This window comes from Notothenia coriiceps, unplaced genomic scaffold, assembly GCF_000735185.1.
Source record: "Notothenia coriiceps isolate Sejong01 unplaced genomic scaffold, NC01 NC01_scaffold00008638, whole genome shotgun sequence".
NCBI classification, from domain to species: domain Eukaryota; kingdom Metazoa; phylum Chordata; class Actinopteri; order Perciformes; family Nototheniidae; genus Notothenia; species Notothenia coriiceps.
In genome coordinates this window covers 514075-541208 of record NW_011341339.1, presented here as the reverse complement: position 1 = coordinate 541208, position 27134 = coordinate 514075, and the positions used below count along the sequence as shown (strand labels likewise).

The window sequence follows — 27134 nt, the reverse complement described above, 5'->3', positions numbered from 1 at the left end:
ACCAAAAACCACTGTAGGCTACAACAGATCTGCATTCAAATATATTTGATTTGTCAATATTTATCACGTTTAAATATTAAAGAAGACTAAATTATCAACTCCTGAGGAATAGATAAATACTTGGGCCAGACATTATAAGTGTTCAGAATTGTCAATACAAAGATTTAGTGTCTTAATGAAAAAGTCTTTAAACAGAAAAAAAAAAAAAAGGGATTGAGAGCTGTACTCTAACCAAACTTCAATGTCTTCTTGAGCCAAATCCAACTGTGTAAATAACCAAAGGCAAATTGTTGCTTTGAGTGTAGCAGGGGAGATGCTAGTAGGGAAACACTCTTTAAAGCCTTTGTTTGTACTTGGGCCAGTTACATTTCGGTGTTTGCGTATCTGCGGCTTTGTGATGCAGATACAAAGGTTCACAGTGGAAGAGCAAATGTGTGCTGGTTAATGTTTTTGGTGAGTGGGAGGAAACAGGATCCCACATGAACGCAGACACACTTACAATAGAGAAACTGTCTTTCTGTTTCTGGATGTTTTTAAGGAAGATTTTTCTCTTCCCAGGAAATGTCTCAAACCTCTCTCTCCCACTGAGCTTGTTCCCCCTGTACTGAAAGGGATTGATGCGTCACTGTACGCCACAAATCTGCAAAAGCTCCGCAAAGTTCCAGACGAAAAAGGCACCTTCACTTTTTGGCAACCCACGCACAAGGCATCAAGCAAGCAAACCCATTAGCGGACTTCTAGGAGAGCCAGGAGGAAAAAACGGTCCAAGAAACTGCAGCCTCGAGCCAGAACCACAACTGATGAGACCAGCATCTCTAAACTTAGGCGACGCACGTCTGGATCTGCATAGGTCAACACACAGAAGTACACACACAAACAAACCCACAAAGACGGAGCTACACTTTACAGAATCACACATAAACACAAGCAGAGACGCACACTCTTAGACAGACACTGGAATGCACACACTGTTTCTGAGGAGCATTGCTTGGGTCCATTCACAGAGATGTTTTATGTCCAGAGAATTCATGAGTCTAATAGTGTTCTGCCACTGTGTTTGCAGCAAGCGTTTCAGGGTTTGATGAATGGACAAGCAAGCAGCCGTTTCAATACAGGCCTGACATTTACATTACATTGGTCAGTGATATTAAATATTTAGCATCTGCTGACAATTCAAAAGTGGTTAGCAGTAGCTTTTCCCTAAAGGATGCTGTCAATAACGTCATATGAGGATGTGAGTCATTGCTGCAATACTCCTACACAAACAGATTTAGGTCACTTTCTCAGGAATATGACTAAAAGAAACATTGCCCTTGTGGAAAAACGCAATAAGCTGAATTGCTTTTGAGGAAGCTAATGCCCTGCACTGCTTCTTAGGAACTAGATTTATACATTCACTTACTGCTGCTGAAAATCAAGGGAGAGTCAAAGGTCAGAGTCAACTAGAGAGCAGCCTCATGGTAAAACTTCAGTAGTGAAACACCCAATAGCTGTACTTATTTGGTAAATATATAAATATGGCAACATTTCTAGGGAAAATATTGTCCTTTTTATTTTAATAACTATTTTGACAGTATGTTACGTATTAAAATTCAAGTTCAAGTTCAACAAGTATAGATTTCTCAATGTATAAAAAAACTAAAACAACATAACACATTAACAGAAAACCACGATTGTGCTGGTGATATTATCATACCAGTTACTGTAATAATATTTAAGTCTAAAATCAACTATTGTTTATAAGGGGTAGATTTACAATAACATTGCATTTTGCTATTGGAACCTCTGTGCTTCTACCTATGTCAAAATGTAAATGTTAATATATTGACTTGTAGTAAGAAATGTTTACTTTGTGGAATCAGCACTTCCATTTAGCGTCTGAATGCTCTTTCCACCACTGGATAATTGCTTAATTCAACTTTAGTACAGTTGATGCTCTATCCCTTCAAAATGAGGGCTTTGGAACAACAATGTAGATCAAAACATGCATTGCCCAGTAAATCATGTCCTAATGCAGTCGGAAATAGTTATTTACATTATTTATTTTTGTCACGTAAGTGGAAAAAGTAATGGGAAGAAGATTGTGTAGGCATTTCCCTTTACCCATTTATCACTGGCACTGGTCAGCTTTTCTTAATGTCTTGAAAGGCTGCAGTTTTTTAAATGGAAGCAGTTTTTCCTCAGTAAAAGCCAACCCTCATGTCCTCGGGACATTCTAGGAAATGATAAAAGGAGATTCCAGATGATTCAGCCTTGTTCTCAAAAGGAAGAAGCCTCTGCTGCTGTTACATTCACAGTGACCACACAGTTAAGTGCAAACGAGAAATCCATTAAGCTATTTCCACATGGAGTAAGTGTTACGTACCATAAACTGAGGATGAAAGTGCAACAATAACTCATGTCAACCATACTAAATATAAATTATAAATACAATTAAACCTCTGACCCTTGAATCCATCCTCTACTGCTCCATCATCTCTTTTCTCTTACCTGTTCATGTTTCGTGAGGCGTGTTTTATTGTGGATGTCAGAGGAGACAAGGTTGAACTGGTGTTTCTCAGCCAGCAATCTCAGCAGGATGACCACCGTCCGGCTGCCGCACTTCCCTACACGGTTATAAACCACCTGGCTGGGGAACGGGAGCACCTGCAAACACACAACAGCATACAATATAAAGGGAGAGAATACAAAAAGGTATATAAACTATTGATATAAACTATATATTGAATTTCTTGATGTATGTTACTTTCACTGGTGTTAGGCAACCTATGGTTTTCACAAGAATGTTAAGACAAACTGTTGAATTGATATGTTGAGGAGAAAAAAGAAGAAAACCAAGGAAAATCATCAAGCTCTGACTGGATTCTCTAGCCTGTTTTCCTGCGACCTTTGACCTGCTGTTTCTACCCTCCCTGGGGCTAGACTCAATTGACCCTGCACTGTGTTCATTTTCACACACACACACACACACACACACACACACACACACACACACACACACACACACACACACACACACACACACACACACACAAAGATTACGTGAAGGCATGCATGGTTTAATTTTCTCTTCTCGTATGATGAATCAGAGATTCACACAGTCATGTTTTACACACACTCACCTCATGACTCCTTAAATAAGTAGCTAAGCAATGACTCAATTAAAGTGGATGTGTGTGTCATTCGAAGTTTCACTTAGAAAAATAGACTTGTTACAGTAAAACGTTGCTCGCTTGAAAGAGGAAGTTGAAGCTGTCATGTGTATTGAACATTTTTGCACAAGGGCAGCAAGAATGCACTAATTTGGTAATTATCCCTAAGGGCCTACAAGGTTTACACAAGTGGCCCCTTAAGAATGAAGGCTATCCGAGCGAATGTACCAGTGAGAACAAGAGGGAGAGAAAATGAAAGGCCAGTTAAAAGAATTACGGGAAGAATGACAGAGAGGAAGACAGGTCACCTACAAGACATCTGGAATATTTATATTTAAATTGATAGAGATCTAGCGCAAAAATAAATAAGCAAATCAGTTTTGTGTTTCTTAAAAGCCCTTCTCCCTCATCACTTCAAATAAAGCTTTTCTGTAAATCAGATGGAGGGAAACATGTAGCCGTAATACATTCTTGTCAGCATTCCCAGTCTGGAATGGTTATTGTGCTTTTCCCAGGGGGAGTTTCTGAATATCTTACAGACTGTATATTTGGACGTCTGACTGACTGAATTAACTAGCTTGTTGTCTCGTGTGGTGGCTAGTTTACACACAATTGGCCTTTTCCTCATTCTGACCTGAAATTATTATGAATATTTAGATAATCTTAGCCCACTTTAGCTCTGGTTCTGCAGACAGTAGTTCCTAGAAGAGTTCAGCACGGACACACAAACTCACACACTCTTCCAAAAGCAGCAGTCCCACCCAAGTACAGGCTCTGTAATAACAGTGAGAGCCTCTCTGAATGTTTTCCAGAGCCAAGTAGAAAGAAAGAGAAAGTTACAACAGGACGGAGAGTCTAGTAAAAAAGATAGCGCTGGTGATGGGAAACCAGTTGCAATACAAACTTACAGTTTAGTTCTGAACACAGGTCAGACAAGTTTCAATCCCACTGTTTTCCCAGAACCAGAGCACTTTACCAGACATCCTTTGAACCGGTTTAACACAATATCAAAATAATGTACATCGCCCCGGGATGAGGTAGGGAGTACTGGAAAAATAATTCACAGGTTCTTCTTACACAAGCTTACACAAGTTTTGTTGACAGGCATGTTACAGCTTGTGTCACATGCAACATGTTGTCATCCCTTACTGTCAAGCAGTCTTATATATCAGATATCATTTAAAAAACAGACACACACACAAAAAAAAGATCAATGTTTGGAATTTCACTTAGTTTTGGGAAAAGATTTAGAGCAGATAGTAAATGGTTCTCTTGGACAGCAGTCCTACATTCCTCGCTGTTTGCCAAGTAACTCCAGACTTCTCAGCTTGTCACAATAATCAGCCCTATAAAATATATGCAGCGTTTTGCAGGACACCATTCCCTGCTGATATGATGACAAATGACTGTGTCAGAACTCAAACAGCCTGGTATTGTACAACACAAGAATAACATCACAGATTCCATCAAAAGTCCAAATCTCCCGTCGGCTTTGACAGCAGTGAAAGGTCAACCTTTGAGTTTGTGCTATTGTTGTTCCCACTCTGTGGAGCTAAGGTTTCTGTTGCACACTGTGAGAAATGTTCGCAGTGTGTGCCAGTAAGGGATTCTGTCAATAGTCTATCCATGCTGTAAAAAAAAGTATTATGTAACAGGGCTGATTTCCACTGTGTCAGTTCTGGGCGCTCTGGACTGTTGTTATGGTATTTACAGCTCTGATGCCATATCTATTAGAGATATCTAGCAGAGATTGAGGAGATTAGTTGTTCTGCACCTTTTCCTCTTTCCTTCCACATTCTCAGTGTCTTTCTTTTCTAACACCATGCCCACACACTTGCACTAAAACCTTTAAACGCTTCAAGCTGTTTTGAGATATTTTGAGAAGAGACAACAAACACACATAAACTATAGTCTCTGTCTCATGGCTTGACCACCCAAAGAATTCTGCCAAATAAATAATATAACAGCCAGTTTGAGAACATGTCCTGGTTCACCACCACCGCACGTACACAACCATCTTCCTGCTGCAGTTACTGGAAACCCACGGCAGTACGTCACCGCTAACCTGCACCCTACCGCTTTTGGTTAGCCTTGCTCCCAGTTCATTGCTCTCTACTGTCAACTGCTCAACCCACACTGAGGGGAGAGCAGCATGTTAAGGTTTCATTCAGGGTACAGTGGAGAATCTCAGCACTTCCTGTTATTAATGATCTATCCATTCATCTCCACTCCCATTCGGAAAAGGAGCGAGGGAGTCTCACTGCTCTAAGTAGCTGTGACAGCGGAGTTTCCATTCACAATGTTTATGTGAATGAAGATGAATTGATTTTCATTGGCTCGGAGGAAACTTTGACTACATTTCCTCACGCTCCTTTACACTTGAACACAGACACTTATGTGTGACAAATGAAGATCGAAATGCTTTTGTTGGATAAGAAATAACTTACCAAGCTTGCAAGGACATTGAATTATACATTAGGACATTTCTGAATGCAAAGGTCTTTTGTGTTGTCTTCTGGTTTCATTATTTATGGAAAATATGTGCTCACAACATCACCAAGACTCTTCAAAGTGCATTACAGTTGCTTTTTGTTATTTTTTAAGATTGAAATGTATCTGATTGGTTCAAAATGAAAGGAAATGTGCTCCATAAAGTGATATTTAGAATCACATTTTAAACACATATAGAAATGTTGAAGGGACATTCTTGTCATGCTGCCATACACATACAGATCTGTAACTCTATTCTAAGCGCTGCGTGGTTTTTCCAAACACTCTCATTTTACGCTGAGCTTTTTACCCAATTTCTAATCTTTCCCTACATTTGCCAGAGCCTCAGCCTTGTGCACTCGCTTGCAATGCGACCGACCTCTGCTGAAATAGAAGATCAATCTCAGCTGCAGCAGTTTGTAGAGATAATGAGAGATGTGGTTGATGTAGCTCTTGCCACTGACATGGCATTAGCATCATCTGTCTGGAATATGAGATGACGACAGATATGGAATCAATCAAAGTTAGCAGCTAATGTATAATTACAGCGAGCCCTGTCAGTGTCTTTGGAGGTTGCAGGTACTTAATAAAGCCTTTAAAGCTACTAAATGTCAAATCACACAGGCAGAGTGAAAAGAAAGAGAGAAAGAATAGTTTATTCCCCCCCGCCCCCCGTTGACAATTGACTAGCGGTGCCGGTCGGCCGGTCGAGTTTCCCGGGCTGATTTTTAGTTCCAGTCCGCCATCAGAAACGTTCACAATAATAGGAGCCCATTACTATTTTTGGATTGAAAGTTAACTGTTTTATAATTTATTCACTTTCCTTGTTGGATTTGCAACATTACCAAACCTCTTGATTGATGATCAATTCAAGGCTCTTTTAGGGGAATAATCACTGTAATAAAAATCTAATAGTTATAGTTAATTATACAGCAGGTGGCAAGTGTTTTCAGCCCTGATTCGTGTCTGCAGCTCCTCAGGCCGTGAAAAGCCCTGACAAGCGTCATCAGTCTAAGCATAGGGCTGGCAGGTTCTAGCCTAATAGACAACACCTGGGGCAAAAAACCCATAAAAAAGAAAGTTGCTATATGTAAAGTACTTTTTGTGAGCCGTCAGTAATAACCAAAGGTGACCCAGATGGGTATGTCAACATTTATCAGTCAATGTCTGAACATGTTTTATTCAAAAACTACAGACATACTTTACAAAGTAAGTTCATCTTTATTAGCCCCCTCCGCTTCTCTCAGACTTTCCCTTCCATTACAAATCACACTTTTCTTTGTCAAAATGAATTCCAGGGCTTCTGTGTTTGTATAAGAGAGTTAATACTCAGAATCGTTCAGAATTGCCTCAGGACACAGTCAAGCTGTTGCACTCTCAGTTCTGCCTTCAATGGAAAAATGATGGAAGCTATTTTTGATTTATTAAACTTAATTTAAATTAAACTTCTACAAGCCCATAAAATATTGAGAGCTTGGCGTCAACAGTTTGCATAAAGTGAACTGGCACTCAGCTTGATGCAAGTGAAGCATAATAAGTTTGTTCAAATGAAAAATAAACTGGTATAGGGAAAATTCAAACAACAGTGCTCCTGTCAGCCGCAGTTTGTTGCACATAAATAACACTTCTGTTATGTCTATGAAACAAGCATTGTGATGGCATGGTTTTGTAAAGTGGCCAGAACAAGCTTTTCAAAGTAAACATAACTCACAAACAAAGCCCAGATGTGACTTTACATTAACAGCCGCTCACAAACAAACCAGAGATCAAACTTGATGTCACAAGTGTAAGGTGAGCCAAGTGCTAAATGCTATGCCCAGACCTGGAAAATCACCAGCGTCTCTTCAATCAGAACTGGGTAACACAAATAATGATGAAGAAGGGGATCAAATAGGCAAGGAATGAGGTGAAAATGAGGTTGTGATTGATTTGAGGAGGAGATAATGAACAAGGGGCAGACAGGGGAAGAAAGAAGCTGGCAGGGAGAGAAAGAAAGAGTTTAGAGAAGAGATGGTCATGCAGACGTGCAGCTGGAGGAATACAAGGCTTCTGTGTCAGCGTTGAGTGTGTGTGTGAGAGAGAGTGTGTTCAGAGCATTACTGTAGCATTGAAGCCAGGTCTAGTTGGTATTTAGAGAGAGTTTGCACGCAGATCTTTCACACAGACCTAACCCTTATCCTGACTGGACTGAACTGGCTTGGAAACGCAGGGCAGCACATCAGAGACAGAGAGGGGAGGGGGGGAAAAGTCAAAGGTCAAAAAAGCAGAAATTTAGATAAAAGAGCAAAATGGGAAATAACAAAAGGCCAGAGATGAAGACTTACATTTGGAGCAGGAGGGCCGTGGTCATCCAGAAATGTGGATTCACCTGCAAAGACAAGAAGGGATACATGTTAGGATTCTGACATAACAGTACAACCAGCAGGAATGTTCCCTTTGTCTTGCCAGTTTGATAAACCAAAAGATGTTGAGAATGTTGTCGAGAAATGTTGTGTTTCAAAAAGCACCAATGTAAGACATAAATGCATGGCAAATAACCAAAGAACATGTATGAAACAAAGTCATCTCTTTGCTCTTCCCAGTTAAACAATTTCCGCATTTCAATAAGCCGTGGATGTCCAAATGAGGTGGACATCCACAGCCTTTTTTACAGGCTGAGAAAACATTGCTCTTCCTTAATTGTGGCAACATTAATTTAGATTCATCCAGCTTTAGATCCACTTAACATGTTTCCCCTATCCACACCCGGGAGTAGTAAAAGCTGCACTAAACAACAGGTGGCACTTCACTCCAATACCCACAACACAACAACAACTTTGTCATCTACTGCCAATTATACCAACAAAAACAGAGAAGATTTCCTACATTAAGACTGAGGATGTCATGAAAACAAACTCTTTATACAGTATACAGTGAACACTGTGAAGCTGTTTTATGAGGGAACAATTAGCGCTCACTAAAAGCTGCCCCACACTTTTAGGTTCCAGCTTTTCTGCTCACTTTCCAAATCCAGGCCCTGGCTTCAAACTGCGGCCTTTTCCTTGGTTTATTCACAGGCATCACTTCGCATCACATTTACAACATTCAGGGGGCTCACTCAAGACAAGCATGACAGACAAATTGGGGAGCATGGGGGGAGAAAGCTATGGAGAGTAGAAATCGAACAAAGGAAAACAATCTCTCCTTTTGTCTCTGAAATGCTATTTAACATACAGATGTAAATAGGAAGACATAATGCATGTATAATACATTCATTTATACCCAGCAACCGTTTCCCACTTGCTACTGTAGCCTTGACTGGAAGTGTATTGTATCACTTTGTAAGTAGTGTGTATACATAAGATAGTGGTGTGTAAGCTTTGAGTAATTTGCCTGGATCCAATCTGCCTTAGTTTGGCTCTTTTTAATGTCAAACGCAAACATGGAACCTGCTTGACTTTCTATGTGTGTTGTGCATCGTTAATTCAAGGAGCTGAATGTAGAAGAAAACCTGACACAGCTGCACCCTCAGGTGGTTTTTGAGACTCTCTGGATTTGTTTCTCTTTAAAGACTTGCTCCTGAGGAATGCAAATGGGAGTTTTGAAGCTCTTCTTAGAAGCATTTGAGGTCATGGCTAGGGGATGATTAAGAAAGGCAGACATCTCTGTTTCTTCATCTGTCATCCATCACGGAAAGCCAACCCCCACAACCTCCAACCCGTCCCCACCTCTCGTGTGTGCTTCTCATTAGCATTTCGGATAAGGGATTGGAACTCATTTTTTTCAGGGGACAGCTGCCCTCTGCCCCCCACCACCCAAAGAGAGAGGGAAATGAACTTAAAGAGCCGCTGTACAGTGCACTGACCCCACTGTTAGCACGAAGGACGATGACACATCCATGGGACTCTTTAATTGAGAAATATTCAGCTCACAAAAAATGAACATTGCAATTTGTGGCAGCTGCATGTTTAGTGTTCCAAATGTTTACCAGGTTTATTATCAATCTATGGTTTGATAACTATGACTATGACTGCTCCTCTGTCCATACAGATTCACAGAATGAACCTTTTAAATTAACCAGGACAACATTGACACACAACAACCAACACACGCTCAAAGCCTAAATATATATATATGTAAATATGTCTAAAATTAAATGTTCTTTATTATAATCATTTAATCTCTTACATAATTGTGAAAAAAAATCACTTAGCAACTCCAACTAAATCACAAATGATGTTGGATGGATATTTGTTTACATCCATATCACATTGTATTGAAAGATTAAACAAATGTAAACCAAAAAGTCCTGTAATGCTCAACACTGTTGCTTTTTAAACAAATAAAAGTCTGACCTTTTTTTTTTTTTTACTTTTTTTTTACTTTTGCAAAATAAAAAATGTAATTAATACAATGCCATCATTGTTCTCTATGTAAGTATACATGGCAACATAAACTATCCTTAGGTGAATAACAGATAACTTACTTCACTATGATGAAAGTTAATTATAAAGAATAGTCTGTGAATCACTGAACTGGTCCGAACATGAAAAAGTGAAAAAAAACTGGTTGAGAGGGGTGGATCTGAAAGAAAAGGATTACTGTAAGCTTCTATCCATCCCAAGCATGAACAAATAGTTTTATCCTGCGAAACAACTGTTAACAATGTGGGCGGAGACTTTTACGTGTCTGTGCTCAGGGGCAAATGTCTCCTAATCCATCCATGTACCTATGTGACATTTTTTGATCAACATGTCAGATAGAAGTATGCTGTCTCCACCTTCATTAAAACACCAAAGGAGGGAAAACAATGTTTTGGAGGCCTGGGGTTTATTTCCAAGTGAAGTTCTTGTAAAAGAAAAATATCTAGAAAGAGCACTTCAACGGTTCTCTCAGCTTGTGATGGCCCACCATGTTACTCAACACTAAATGTTGTTGGAAGGAAGAATTCACAGATTAAACAAAGGTCAATGTCACCTTTGAACATCCTCATGGTTGTCGTATGAAGTGTGTGTGTGTGTGTGTGTGTGTGTGTGTGTGTGTGTGTGTGTGTGTGTGTGTGTGTGTGTGTGATTGAAAGAGAAACAGAGAGTGGGTATGCATGGGCCTGTAGCTAAATGGTTAATTGGATTACTGTGTCACAAGATCCATGGACTGGCCTCTGAATAGAGCAGATGCACAACCATTCCTTAGTACAATGATCTAATCAATACTGCATGATGAACTAAATTAATCAGCTATGCTTTAAGTTTTAATCAGCGATTCTGAAGCAGTCACAAAAACAAACAAACCAAAATACACCCAGAACTGTAAAAGCATAGAGTATATGAAGCAGACTGTGATATTTGTACAATGCGTGCTATTTAAAGATGACTACATAAACTCTTTGTGAGTGTGGGTATACGTCCACTCCCACAATAGATTTTCAATAAGTGTTTAGTTTTCAGTAAATTAAAAAAAACTGTGTAACTGTGTAATGAAAGCCTGTGCTTTTACGATCCATGACCGATCTTCCGAACACATGGAAGTAATACAAGTTAAAAGCTAATATTGTAGAAAATATTAAGCAATGTCATTTATATGGCAGTACAAAATGTGAAACTTTGATTATTGCCATGAATGTCATTTCTGCATAAATCAAAAATCCAACTGGATCTAATTATTGTGAATCTGATGAGGGAACTCATTTCTTGATTACATTTTTTTCCCATTTATTTTAATCCAAACAAATACAGTAGTACACTACAGCAAACCACAACCACGCATCTACTGTATATCCTTAATATGTGTTCACTAAGTATGAACTGTGTCTTGACAAAAGTGGAAACATCCAATCAAACTTATAAAACAAGGCCAGCCTCTGCCCCTGTCCAATAACTTGTAAAAGCAAATGACCATCTACATCAATTTGTCACCTCATTAGCTGAGTTGTTTTATACCGCAGTGAAAAAATGAATCATGTGTTTGTTGCTAATTCGATGGGCCAATTTACGATGACCTGCACAGCTGAGTTAGTCTCACCCACGCTTGTAGACAATTTTATGACACGTTTTCTACCACTATATTTCTGGCTCTGGAACAGAAAGATAACATTGTTAACCCCATCTAAAAAAAACTCAGATTAGCTTGGTTGTATGAATTACTGAGCAAATAAATGAGATATGAAAAACAGAGGTCTGGAACCAGGCAGGGAAACAGTTAATTCATGACATATATTCTTTAGTAGAGAGAAAACATAGCTTGGGTCTGCAGCACAATTACTTGAGTATCATTTTTATGAAATGTAAAATCAAACCAACTGTAAAGATCTCTACATTTATACGGAAATAACCCGTCAGGCTTTGACTGGATCATCCCAGGACAATTCCTTCAGGCTCTGGAATTTTCTCTTTGGTGTTGGCTTGCTTCAGGAATGCTACAGTAAGTTTTCAAATTTCATAAACATGTATTTAGAGCATAAACCATTTCATTTGCTTCGTGAAATTGGGGACCTAGCTAAGTAGCGCTTAGGAAAGAACACATCCCAGAATAGGACGAGGTGGGAGGGGAAAAACCACACAGGAACTGATGTGGAGTATAGGGCTAAAAGGATAGGCACAGTGTTGAAGTTAAGGGGCCTTTGCTATGCTGTTGGACACGACTCGAAGCAATGATAGAAGGTTACAAAGCTGAAGCCCAGGAATGTTCGGCGAGTATGTGAAAGCAGATTACAGGTTCCACAGACTGTGAAAACTCTCTCATCCTTAACCACATCCTGCTGTAGTTTCTTTATTGACCGCAGACGAAAATTAGAGAATAAAAGGTGTGTTTGCTTCACTACCCATTCAGACCAAGGAATATAAAGCCTAGTTTTAAAATTAAACACAAACTGAGCCAAGAGACAAATACATATTTTACGACGGCTCTGCTCTGCTCTGCAGTTCAAAATTCCATAACTTCTTGCTGGTCCAGCTGTTTGAAACACACCCAGTTAACTAAAAGATGTCTGAGGTTACAGTCCTAACTAAACATTTGTGCCATGATAGAGAGCATCTGCAAACAAAGTCAGTGGACGGGTTAAATACAAGCGTTTCTGCTAAATATGTTTGTGTGGTCACCCAACCCTTTGATTTTGAGTGAGGGAGCGGCCCTCCATTAAGAATTGTAGCAGGACCCATCTACCTAATTACAGAAGAGAGTTAAGCTGAGGGTCAGGGTCGCCTCCCACTACGCCCTCATCCACATCACCTCTCAGTCACCCGAGAATCAACAATGGTCAGAGCTTTGTGAATATAAATAGAAAAGCTTTGCCGTTGACATGTTATTGCAGGTGCTCAAAAAACCCAAACCTGGTAAGGAAGTTAATTTGTGGACTCGAATGGAGTAGGAGGAGACAAATGCATCTGAAGGGGTTGGCACACTTCAGGATGACTGTCAGCATGTCATTTGTGGACACTAGTGGTTGCCACGGTGTATACTGTATGAAAGGGACGTACCACTGATCTGATGACCCAGCAAAGCCCTGTTGACTCCGGCTGCGCAGCCGAGAATCCAAAAATAAGATGCATACTTTCAAGAACAGGAACAGAGAATTGTTGTTATTATTAGTGCAAAGAAAAGAGGAGACAAAAAGAGTATCTTGTATAAGAAAACCATTGATGTGAATACCTGTATCTTTATGTTTAAAAAAAATTACCAGGTAAATTAATGTTTGCACTTAACAAGACAAACACACCTTATGAAAAGCTATAGCTTTCATAACAGACACAGAATAATTAACATCATTTATTCAAATCTTGCATGTTTTTTTGTGTTAACAGTTGATCAGGTTCTGTATTTGGTCACCAGCATTTCAAACTTTACATCGAGGATAACGCACTCTAACTGTCCCTCTCAAATTTCCATCAGTAGATTTCACACTTGACAAAGACCCCGGCTGAGTCATTTGATGTTTCAAAATTTGAAGAGGCACTCGATGAGACTGAATGAAGCCAAGCAAAGTGAATAAAATCAAGAGGAGCATCACTCAAAGGCCATGTTGCTGTAGGATTCCTGCATTTGAAGTTTGAAGGGAAAAGAAGATTTCCATCACTTTCATAATGAAATGTCACAGCACAGAGCTGGGAAGGCTTTCCGGGTGCGTTTTACGAGGTGTTTTTGCAATATAATCAATTTAATGTGGGTGAGTAAAGTGCACTGAGTATTGCTCTTATGGCCACTAAGCCATTACATTTGTCTCTGCATTAGAAAAAACACGTATAATTCTTGACCATGTGAGACCCCACTCAATCTGACGGACTGTCACATGTCCACTGACTTCCTCTGAAACCAAAGCTTTGAAATGAAGAAATTAGCCATGAAGTAGAAAATTGGGTAAACAGTTGAAACCCTAATAGATGTCTGACGCCACACAGCCAAAGGAGAAGTAATCACTCATCAACTAGTCGGGCAGTAATGTGGAAGTATTTTTTCAATGTCTATATTATAATAATAGGAAAAAAAGATGTAAGAATCTGAAGTGACTGTTAATCACAGGATGTGATGCTGTCAGGGATGTCTGATAAACGACATGCTCTGTCAGCTACTTATAGCTAATTCAGTTCCTCTTCAGAGAGCACCAGAGTGCTTTGCGGTTTGTACCTCGTCTCTGCTTGTGGGCATTTGGGCCCGACACCAGCAGTCTTACTAGCCTTTCCTTATGGATAAAGAGCCTGCCAGCGGCCATTTTGCCTGACCAGCGCTTTTCCCCACATACCCATATAAAAGAAGTCAAATGGAGGGGACCTTTAAAGTTTAAAGTTTTACTTTTAGATTTTAGGGAAGCTACAGGTATATTTTTGTGTATGTATATGATGTATTTGGCATAGAAGTGTGTTAAGCATGGTATGTTTTGGGGTAAAAGCACATTATCTTCAGAGCAAAACACAAGAAACAAGTAAATGGGATTTAAGTCTTAAAAAAATCTATGTCATTTCTGAATATTATAATATAAGATAAATAAATAGTGGTAGACCTTCCTAAAACAACCACAGCAGCAGTTACCCTTCAACAGCCAACCCATTAAACAGACCACAACTGGGCAACTACTTGGCCTCTGTTGCTTTGCACCAACAAGTTGCTCTCTCTCTCTATAAATCCACACTATTTTCCTTGTTATGAATCAAAACAGCAGTCCTAATTGATTTTGTCTGAGAATGCCCAAAAAAACACACAGTATATTAATCCAACTCAAAAGTATAACTGTGAATCTGGAGTTTTACTTGCATTGGTATGGAATATAAATTGTTATACATTTTTGTTTTTATTTCACCATATCTTATTTGTTAGTTTACTGTAATAGTCTTTCAATGTATCAGCAGTCTGGCTCGGCTGGGGTCGGAACAGAAGGTTCTGCCTGAGTGAAAGAAGCCAGAAAAACACCCTGCTTTAATTGTTTGTTTACGATACAGCTCCCTTGGCTCTTTTTTTTGGCATAACAAGCTTGTTTATCCCTTTATCCCTGTTCTTCATCGTCTACACGGAACATAGTGCTGCTGACCAACAAAATAACATTACTTTGGAAATGCCACAAAGCTCAATATATGCAATTCCCTTTCTATCACTAGTAGAAACAGAATATTTCCCCCAAATAGATACAACTGGAAGCAATTAGCAAGAACAGGGATGAAGGAATTGGACAGAGAAAAAGGGATTACAATGCTATTAAAATTGCTTTCATCATGACAATGTCGACTGAAAACATCAGCCAGTTTTGGGAACTGCAAATTATCTACACCCTGGTTTTAGGATTCGGTGGTGATGCTGCTGACTCACTTATGAGGCATCTTAAAGATAAATATAGGAAAACACAAAAAGATGGGGGCACACTCATCACCACTAGGTGCACAATTACATCCAAACCAGACATTTCAGAGTCTTGGTGAACCAAATCTTAACATGTATTTTGTATTTTTGCTGGCCTGTCATGTTTTGAGCCATCAAGGGGTTCTTTTTCTGCCTCCACTGTGAAAAACTAAAAGGCAGCCATTATGAAAACTAAGAGTGAGCAACTTCTGCTGTTACATGCCAAGAATCATTGCTTTATATGTTTAAATGTTCCACACGGCATCTAAAAAAGATGGCGGCTTTCACCCACTGTGTGTGATTTCACACTGAGCGACAGCTATCTGCTTGCTTAAGGTTTCATGCTTGGATGTGCATGTAGCCACTGAGAGAGCCTGGAATATGAAAGTCCTACATTCTGCTCTATCACAGTTTCACAGAGCAGTATGCTTTAAATACACAGCCAAGTACATTCAAACACAAGTCTTAAAGACAGCCACATGCTGTATGTTAGGAGACTGGGTAGGCTACACAATTTGGAATCAGAACTCAAAGGGCACTCTCTTTGAGAGTAACATGAGTTAACATTGATAACATTCTCATATCAGTATGATAGATAGTAAGGTGTAGCCAGGAGGCAGTTAGCTAAGCTCATTATACAGACTAACAATGGCAAATGGCTGTGTCCAAAGGTAAAACAAATCAGCAAACAGCACCTCTTATAGGACACATGTTTCAAACTCAAGGCACGGGGGCCAAATCAGGCCCGTGCTGGATTTAATTTCGGCCCGCAGGATCATTTGAATTACTATTAGATCTGGCCCGCCGGTATATTGCACGCACACCTTCACTCAATCCTGAGGGTTTCCTCAGCTCAGAGCCTGACCCCAAACATTGATGAACTTGCACCCAAGATGAGATGCCAAGTATCTGGCTTGAACTAGCATCACAGAGCAGCACACTGAGTTTAGTGGATGTTTCCTTCTGCACTTTTTTTCTTGCGACAACAGAGCATGCTTGTTTTTTTCTTTGAGGGAAATAGTTTTTTTTAAGCCTGTGGAAAAATGTAATCACAAGAAATTACATTACATTACATTGCATTTAGCTGAAGCTTTTATCCAAAGCGACTTACAATAATTACATTCGACCAGGAAGATAAAACCTTGAAGAAAACAGAATCATATAAGTACATCAGGTTTCATAGAGCCAAAACATTCCAAGTGCTACTCAACTGGCTTTAGATAAGCCAGTCCTTTATTAGTATATAAGTGCTTTGTTAGTAATTCTATTGCTCGAAGTGGAGTCGAAAGAGATGAGTTTTCAGTCTGCGCCGGAAGATGTGCAAGCTTTCTGCTGTCCTGATTTCAATGGGGAGCTCATTCCACCATTTTGGTGGAAATGAAATGACTCCGGAAAATCTGCAGATAGAGCCATAAGAAATGAATGCAACTGATTATTTAATGTTTAATGTTGTTTTTATAGGCAATCATTTAAGCTGTGTTAGTTCCAGGTTTAATATGTGCAATAAGTTCATTTCAATAAGTTTTGCAATAAACATTGAACCAGTCCGGCCCTCGACTAGTACCCTTTTTTAGATTTTGGCCCTCTGTGTATTTGAGTTTGACACCCCTGTCTTAGGATAACTTATTAGATTTACTGGTACACATAGGTACACATAGGTACACTTAGTTTAGCAGTTCCCCCTCGTATCCTGTCTTTATGCTAAGCTAAGCTAAATTGCTGCTGGCTATAGGTTCTTATTTAGCATAAAAACAACAAACTCTTGGTAACAAAGGGAATGCCCCAAACTATTCCTTTAATAAGTTATTTCCTCTGTCTTCTTGTGGTTACTTATACTCTAAATTACAGGAAAAAAGAGAGGGAGGCATACATGCACACATGGAGAAGGTTTGTGGTGTGCAATGTAAATCACCTGCTCTCCTGCCCCCTGTGGGACCCCCTGTGGGGAAGTGCACAAAGTTCTGTACGTAAAAGAGAAAAGAGGCAGAAAGGGGGCAATGGAGGGAAGAGGGAAGACAAAAGTACCATATGAAGGGGCGATCTGAAAGAGCTGGTGAATTGCTACACACTACCAGAATTCCTCTGGGTTGGTCATGTGACAGAATATTCAGGAAAAGCAGCTGCTACGCCGAGGAAATAAAAATAAATGAAAAGAAAGAAAGTCAGGGCGGAGGGTCAGAGAGGGGAAGAGTCAGAGACAGTGAGAGGGAAATAGGAACAAATTGTTATCCAATCAGTTTGTCAGCTTTTGCAGAGGTAAGCAGGGGAAGATTAATTGCTTGCTGCCAGAGCTCACTCCATGGCCTGAAATGCCTTCAACAGAGAAAATATAATGATTCCACCAGACACAAACAGTGCCGTAAATACACTACACACACTGGCACACATAAAAGCACTCAAATAAATACAGTATGTTTTCCAGTTCAGCCTTAACCTCTGTCTAATGATATCTAATGTGATTATTTGTGAAAGGTAATGAAAATTAGGAGCTCACACAAAACACAAATTGATAATTATTGGCTGTAATTACTGAGCAGTATACTGCCTATGGAGTGTGATGGGATTTTATTGCTTCCTGACAGGAAGTGCTAGACCAGGGGCTGAACCAGCTGTGAGAAAGACCCTTGCATTATGGACGATTACAGGAGATGCATGAATTCCTCTGTATACTGTTATAAGCTTTGACAGAACTTGAATAACAACAATGTGAGTGTCCATGTGCGTACGTGTCAACCATGTGTGAGCGAAACATCCACAAACAGAGGAGATATTTATTCTGATGCCTTACGTCGCAAATCTAAGATCAGCAGCAGTGGTTATCTTCTTCTGCTCAGTACGGCAGAGCCGCACGGTGCCCTGCAGAACAAACACACTGCATAAAGAGAGCCTGTGTGCTGCTACGTCTCACACTGGAGTGAGGGACATAATGGAGGTGAAGAGAGGCACCTCAAGAGCAAAAATGAAGATTTGTGAGAGATAAAGGGCAGCAGTAATCTGCATTACGGCTTGAGAGCTGCATGACTGCAAAATTACACTTGAAATTGGTGCTGATTTAAAACTATTGTTTACACAATCCCTTATTTATTTCATACTTGTCCCTTATATCTCAGAGAAAGTGTTAAGTAGGACTGCTCTACTGCGGTTATCTCTGAGGACTAGACTCTGTTTTGTCATAAAAGTGTAATTTCTGTAACTGTAAGTAGACAAACAAATGATGCTCATAGAAATGATGGAATGGAAAACAGTAAAAAAATATGGGCAGTTGTATAACTTTCTGGGTAGCCTTGTCAAAACTGAGATCATCTCATAAAACTAATATTTCCACAAGGGTAAAAAGTGGGAGAGCGAGACACAATGTGTGACTGTGGTCCACTGACGCGGGCTACCTTACTCACGGGCCCCAACAATAGACCTTTATAGGACTGTCACTCTCCTCTGTTTGAGACAGAGAGGTGTGATTTCAGCACAAGGACGAATCATTCCAGATATACAGTAGCGACTCCTAAAGGTCAGACACTATCGGTAAATATTAAAGATATATGAACAAGGCAAATGATGGATATTATTAAAGAGTGTCAAAATGATTAAAATCCCACTTGACAGAAAGTTTTTTAATCAAGAAAATAAATGCTGCAATATGTTATTATGCAAAAGTAAACATTTGTTTGTTGTGCAATGTTTTGAGCTCTCAGAAATCAGAACACGAGCAAGGCCATCACTACGGTGCTGGTCTTTTTAGGGACAGGAACAACGTAGGACGTCTTCCACAGCCCCAGCGCATTCTGGGAGAGGATGTGGCTGTTGTGGAGGATTACAAATACCTGGGAGTGCACTTAGACAACGGACTGAACAGGAGGATCAACACTGACGCTGTGTACAAGAAGGGGATGAGCAGACTCTATTTTCTGAGGAAGCTGAGATCCTTCAACGCTTGCAGCAAGATGCTGGAGATCTTCTACCAGTCTGTTGTGGCCAGTGCACTCTTCTTTGCTGGGGTCTGCTTGGGGGGCAGCATCAGAGCCGGTGACACCAGCAGGGTCAATAAACTGATCAGGAAAGCTGGGTTTGTCATCGGCATCAAGCTGGACCCCTTTGAAGCTGTGGTGGAGAGACACTGAACAGGCTGTTGTCCATCATGGATCAGAATCAGAATCAGAATACCTTTATTAGTCCCACAGAGGGGAAATTTGCATCGCTACAGCAGGAAAGAGCTACAGACAGCTTAATGTTACATATGTTAAAAAAAGTACTAAGTTATGATATAATAAAAAATATAATAAAAAAAGTTAAAAAAAAAAATGTATTTCAAAATACAAATCCTGTAACAGTTCTTAGGATTTAGCAGCCAGGTATATATTACACAGTTATTAATGGCATATGTATATAATAATGTATATATTATAGATAACCCCCCCCTCTCCACCTGCAGCTGGACAGACAGCGGAGCTCCTTCTCCAACAGACTGCTGCAGCTCCGCTGTCACAAGGACAGAGACAGGAAACCATTCCTGCCCTGTGCAATAACTCTCTATAACAAATCCCCTCTGGCTGGCAGAGAACTCTCTGCTCCACAGCTTCTCTTAATAATAAATGACTTAAACTCCCACTGTACATTTTACATTCACATTTTATTTAATATTGAATAATACATTCTTGCACTATAATATCCTGCATTGTATTTCTTACTGGAAATTTGTATTTCTTTAAGTTTTAACATTTTTAATGCTATTTTATTTTTATTTCTGGAATATTTTGGAATGTTTATTTATTTTGTCTTAATTTCTCTTATGTAAATTGCCTTGTGTTTTTTTATGCTGCTGCAACGCAAACATTTCCCAAATTGGGATCAATAAAGTACCTATCTATCTATCTATCTATCTATCGATGTAACCAGCAAACTATAACTAGCTTTCATTCATAAACACCGTCTGACCGTCATTGTCATTTAAGGGTGGGGATGATATTAACTCTCAATGCGTTTTGACAGTCTACCTTTCAATGGTGAGCATTCATTCATTCATGGGCCGAGACTACCTAATACTTTTCACACCTTTTTATGAAAAGAACATGTGAAAAACGAACATCGTGCTGAATATTGAGATGGCATGGGATCAGAACACACACAAAACAATTCGTAACAAAACGATACTGCACTCACACCTAATTGTTACTGTATTGGTTTAGCAAGAGCATTCATTTCAAAAATATTTAAAAAACAATGTATTTTTTATGAAGAAAAGCAATGCTGCAATATGTTATTATGCAAAAGTAAACATTTGTATCTGAGTCTGCAATGTTTTGAGCTCTCAGGGCCATCGTACAATCAAAAATGTTTCTTCTCACTTCTGATAGGAAATCAGAACACAAGCTTCATCTTGCCAGCATGCCAGGAAGTTTTCCACACATGTTCAATAGCCGATTTATTTGAATGAGAAAAATGCTTTACTTCAATCCCCCTAATAAATCATCATTATAATAATATTTGGGAAATAGTTATTATTTGGTAATTACCACAAAAAACACATCCAAGCCATTACTCTTTCTCTCCACCTGTTTTCAACTATTTTCCATAAACAGCAGTGTTGTGCAAATGCAGTGTAGTTGCTAAGACTTTGTTTGTGTGTTTCTACAATCATTTATACTCAGAAAAGCATTTTAAATATATGTATGCACATGCACACTCGGCACTTTGCATTTGTACAATGTATAACAAGAGTGTGCGAAACCCCAAACCTGGTCTAATTACACAGCGGATGGTGGCAGAGGCTCCGTGCCTCCATCATCTGTTACATAAATACTCATTTGACCCAAACTGCTGTCAGGCATCTTGGTCTGCAGGGCTGGTCAGTGCTGGGTTAAACCGCTGCCGGACCGGGACGCTGCCCCTCCCTTGTTTTGTGCACAGTGTTTTATCAATATGTGGGCATATGTAAGTGATTGAATGTAGGAGTAAATTCTGTACATGTGTAGTTTGAACATTTGTCTGCATCTACATGGTGTGGGAAAAAACTGAGAAATATGTGTGTGTGTGTGTGTGTGTGTGTGTGTGTGTGTGTGTGTGTGTGTGTGTGTGTGTGTGTGTGTGTTACAGTGTGCAAGGACATTTTACAGTGCTGTTACCAGAAGTCACAGGATGTGCGTCTGCAGCAGACCACCTTGTACCCCATGACATCACCGCACTGCTTCCTGACACTTTCTAACACGTAATCTTTTCCCTCCCATCATCAGGTGCCAAACAAAGTGCATTTGCCATGTGTTGAGCACATGTTCGTGACGTTGCACTTCCCCAGTGAAGAAGGAGAGCACTTTAACAAACTTTTTGCATAACAGTTGAGGCACAATGTAACATGCTGCATAATGAAAAACACATTTCTTATCTTTACTACACTATCCTGACAGAACAGATGTTTTAATATTGAAATAAAATGTTTTATTCTACAGAAGCGAAAAAACAAAACAGAATGGAAATGTTTGAACAGTTTGGTGCTAATGCAGTGAGAGTCGTTTGGCACTTCACAGAACCACAGTGGCCAAAAAGAGAGCAAAAGGCAACAACGGAGCAATAAACAACAGATGGTAGCTCTCACTTCCAAGAACAACAAAGTATTTATAGATAAAGCCTTTGAAACAGGCTGAATACTGTACTAACAATCAGGGCATTTTTAAATCCATCCAACATCATCATGAATCACATTCTACAGCTCAATCTGAAGTCAGCTGGAGTGACCACTGCAATAAAAATAATCACATCCAAATACCTACAAGAAAAACTCAAGAGGAAATGGATTTGCTTTTAGACCATATGAAATGTAAAGTTTGAAGTGATTGATTTAAAAAGTATTGTTAGAATGAAATAAGAACTTATAGGTTAATGCCCAGTGTGCATAAGAGACATCTGTGAAACCTCAAAAAGCAGCACGTTAAGTAGGTGTTTCACCGCATGATATATGATATAATAAGGTAACAAGCATACGCCTCACATTAGTCTTCAGAAACAAAAACAAAAGTTAGGTCAGCTGATTAATATTGACTGTGGGATTTAACAGTGTAGAGAGGCATGAACTATGATCCCTCTGGAGAAACAGCGGAAGTTGTGTGGTTACTATTTTTATCACCATAGTGTTTCTTTGTGAAAAACAAGTCAATGTTTGTGGGAGTCATTGGCAAAGGCCAGGAAATTCAGATTTAGAGTATTTTAAGACTCTTCCATAAGAGGAGGCTTGAAGTATCTAGTGGGATTGTACACATGATGAAGATGAAACTTCCTCTTCACAGACATTGTGTCTCTGTGAAATGTGGCTCTATTCCTGTTTTACCCAGGGTTAAGGATCGGGAGCAAACAAGGAGGCCAATTGGTTGTGTATAGTTCATAACAATGATAGGATATGTCAATTCATTTAGCTAGTTAAATTACCTCTGTGCTTCTAATGGCTTAATTTCCCATCATCTATAACAGCATCTCCGCACAGATGCCGCTGCCACTACCAGCTGCCGGGAGAGAGCTAGTTGGACCCTGTTGCGTCTTCAAATAGCCACTCTATAATTGGTGTAGCGAGACAAATATGATAACTGATTGAAACAGTTGACTATTAAGCCTTCAAGTATTACAGCTACCTGGTAATGATAAAGAGACTGGTCAATAACGTTACTAATGAGAACATTGTTCTCTTCTGATAAGTTTGCTTCCAATAACAAATGCACAATGAGCTTATAAGTTATTATTTTTTGCCATCTCATCCTCTGGCACTGCAACCCAAACCATAATTTCTAAAGGAAAAGCATTGAATAAATATGCACCTATAATGGGTCATTAGGAACTTAACTTTCTTTATAAAGAGGGTTTCCTATAGTACAAACTGAGGGTCGCTTTATTTCTTCTCTCCTTCTGTTGTTAGGGCGGGTTGAAGGTGCTAAATCTCCCTCCGCTGTGATACGTTAGTGTTGTACAGTACAGTATATCACATCTTGGCTAGGGGCAGCACACTGAAACCCTGTACTGTACTCCCCCAGCAGGCACCCTGCTGAGCCACATGCTCTCTCACACACACATATAGCTACTGTACACATGCAACGCAAGGCAGAGGGCAAACAAACACAGCATCTGCACGCCAACACTGTTGATTCATGCTAATACTGGGCTGGTAGAGCTCTGCAGTGTTAAGTTGAGGGAAACTCTCTCACCCTTGACTGGCCTCTTGGAAACATGGGCACCGCTTCAAAATCAGACCAAACACTAGCTCACAGAGAGAGCTGCGGCAAACTATAACTAGCTTTCATTCATAAACACCATCTGACGGTCAGATCATTGTCATTTGGGTGGTGGTGGCGAAGTCCATAGGGACTTGGCTTGGTAACTGGAAGGTCACCAGTTCAAGTCCCGGCAAGACCAAGTGCTACCGAGGTTTCCCTGAGCAAGGCACCGTTCCCTACACTAGTCCCCGGGCGCCGTTCAAAATGGCAGCACACTGCTCCTAACACTAGGATGGGTCAAATGCAGAGAAATAATTTCCCACGGGGATTAATAAAGTATATCAAAATCAAAATCAAAAAGATTTGAGGGTGGGGATGATATTAACTCTCAATCGGATTTTGGCAGTCTGCCTTTCAATGGTGAGCATTCATTCATGGTCCTTGGCTGGCATTGGTCTACTTTTCGCACCTTTTTATCAAAAGAAGGTGTGAAAAATTAACATCGTGCTGAATATTGAGATGGCATGGGATCAGAAAACTAAAAAAACATTTCAGAAGAAAATGGTTCGGCACTCACACCTAATTTGTACTGTATTGGTTTAGCAAGAGCTGGATCCAAGTTACATTTGAAATCTTAATATGTGAGTCACTATAATTCATGAGACACAAGAACAAAACCACAGAAAAGCACTTCTCATGTATTCGTCTGACTGTATTTCATAATTTTGGCCCATATGCTCCTGGTCACGTTACAAACGTAGACAGTCTGCACAGGCCTGTAATCAATGTGTCATGTTGCTTTTAGCTCGGCCTATAAATATACAAGGAGGAATCTGCCCCACTCGGTAAGACTATGGTCTGGGAGATGACATTGTAAAAGGGATTAAAGAAAAGGAAGGGATAAGGACAACAAGGGAGAGAAGAGATAAAGGGAGCCAAAAAGTATTAATCAGGTTAATGAGGAAACATTGCGGAGGAGGACGGTCTGCTCTCCCACCTGTTTCCCTAAAAATAATTTCAAGGCACAGACGTCAACCAGAACACATAAACTCCTGGAAAGCTTGGTTTGAGCGATGTGGCTTTGCGTCTCAGTGGAGCGACGCAGCATTTTGTGGGGAGGATAACCCACATGGGCCGAGTTTCTGCTGGTCCTTCAACCCCTTTATTTGGACCACTGGGATCCTTTACTCTTATAAATAGACAGGGTGCAACTTGTACGCTAAAGTCTATATTAACATATGTTAGTGAGCAATGTGTGCCTCAGCATTAATGAATAAGGGTATTGATGCACAGGTTTACTAATACAGTAATGTACTATGAGAATATCTCCTTATTTAACTTGAAGGCTCAGTTGGTAACTTTTATAAAAATAATTTATAGCTTAATATTTGCTTAAACTGTCACTATAGTATAATGACAAAAGTTCATGAGACAGGAAAAAAACAAAACAGGTTCACATGCCGTCTTCTTGATGCTAACCCGGAAACATTGAAATAATATTTGGATCTGAATACTAATGTCACCATTGGGTATCTATATGTGATCATTTGTTTTGTTTTGTGGAGCAAACAAAAAATCCACAATGACTTCCTTTCATCATGTCCACATGCTGCTTAAATATACGGGCAATGAATTGTGGTCATTGTAGTTTACTGGAGTAACTTGAGCGCTGGATTCCTTTTATTGAGCAACACCACCAGGAAATAGGGGTGGGCGGATCGATCCCAAAATATCGATACTTCCGATATTACGTTACGTTTCAAAATATCGATACTAGAGCCAATAGGATTGATACTTTTATACTTTTTCCCCGTCTCCTCTACTCGTCAATTTCTTCCAAAAACTATGTGCAGACGAACACAAGTATATGCTCTTTTCTTCTCTCTCCACTGCTGTCCTCTTCTCCTCGAGGCTCGCGCACGCGCAGCGCGCTCCCTGCCTGAACGCCGATTATCAAGCTGACTGACAGCAGCCGGCAGGGCAGCAGCAGCCAGCGACTCGCGAGTACAACACACACACACGCGCATGATGGCTGAGCGAAAGAGCAGCGTTGTGTGTGGAGCAATTTCACAAGTGGCAATTAAAACTTTGCGAACTGTGATGTGTGCAAGAAGACAGTTCGCTACTCTGGCCACTTTGTATTGTTATATTTCATGTTTGCACTTTAAATTTGCAAAAGTAAAACGTTTATTTGTCTATAAAAACTGTCCTGTCTTTATTGATGAAAATGAATTCAGATTTAGTCTATTTATGATGATTTCAGCTCAAAAATCATGTCATGCAGCTCCAGGGGCGGACTGGGGGGAAAAAAGTGGCCCGGGGATTGGATTGACAGACAGGGCCCACTTAATGCGCGGCATGTATCGGCCGGCCAGCGACGAAAGTATGTTACTTAACAAAAAACCCTATGCATTTAATGTTATTTTTGATACTTATTCATATAGTAATCACATTACCTGAGCCCTTGTGTTGCCTAGAGCAAAATAGTTACAGCATATATTTAATGATTTTAATGTTAACAGATCATTGATGCAACAACATTTTGACCCAATTTGCCTGACTTGACACATGGAATAAAACATGGGCGTAGGAAGCATCCTCAATGTGGGTGAGACAATTTAACAGGGGGTGTGGGCAGGTGATGGACCTCACCTCCTCTAGGAGGGGCCGGGGCAAGCTCCCCTGGGAAGATTTTTTTTAAATGTTGAAGTTAAATGCATCAATCTGGTGCACTTTGAGAGTCGGTTCAAGTCCCCGACCAGACCTACTTTTGGAGTGTGGACTTCTACTTTGAGAGGTCCCAGTTCACCTCCTGCCCTCCCGTGGTGCCCTTAAGCAAGGCACCGGACATCCCCCTTCCCCCTCACTCCCATTGCTCCCGGGCGGCTGTACAATAGCTGCCCACTGCTCCTTAGTCCCTCAGGACTCCTGGTACTAGGATGGGTTAAAAAGCAGAGAACACATTTCACTTTGGCTGTGTGCTGTGTGCTCTGCATGTGGACATTAAAGAGGGTTTCATCCCTCCCAATTCTTCTTCTTCTCTTCTTCTTTCTTCTTCTTCTTCTTCTTCTTCTTCTTCTTCCTTCTTCAACACCCATTATAAAACAGGAACTGTAAACAGGATTTACTTTTTCTTTCACACATTTATTTGGAACAGCAGAAGCAAAGAAGAAAAGAAGAGAAGAAGAAGAAGAAGAAGAACTTTGAGGGATGAAACCCCTCTTTAAATTGGGTCCACACCAATGCCAGGCACACAGCAAAGCAAAGTGAAATGTGTTCTTCTGACGTGTTGATAGGTTTCAACCCAAGTTGCCTTCATATCAGCGCACCCAGATCTAACAGAGTATCTAAGGGCAGTGGGGCTGCTAGTCTATATAATGACTATAGCAGCGCCCCAGGGTTAAACTCAAGTGCCAACAGATGAAGTGTTGGGCGAGGCGGTCTTCGGGCCACGGAGGATGTCTGCCTTTAAGGCCCCCGACGGCGACCTCGTAGTCGAGAG

At 40.2% G+C, this 27134-nt stretch overlaps 1 protein-coding gene across 1 annotated transcript in view; it reads right to left on the bottom strand.

Annotated features, from left to right (window-relative positions):
- Positions 1–27134, bottom strand: part of usta (uronyl 2-sulfotransferase a) — a 51920-nt gene that overhangs the window by 12095 nt on the left and 12691 nt on the right. Inside the window, exons 2-3 of the mRNA XM_010770254.1 lie at positions 7967–8010; positions 2491–2646 (exon numbers count right to left, since the gene is read on the bottom strand). Coding sequence (XP_010768556.1) covers positions 2491–2646; positions 7967–8010 — 200 coding nt within the window. The remainder of the gene's footprint in view (positions 1–2490; positions 2647–7966; positions 8011–27134) is intronic.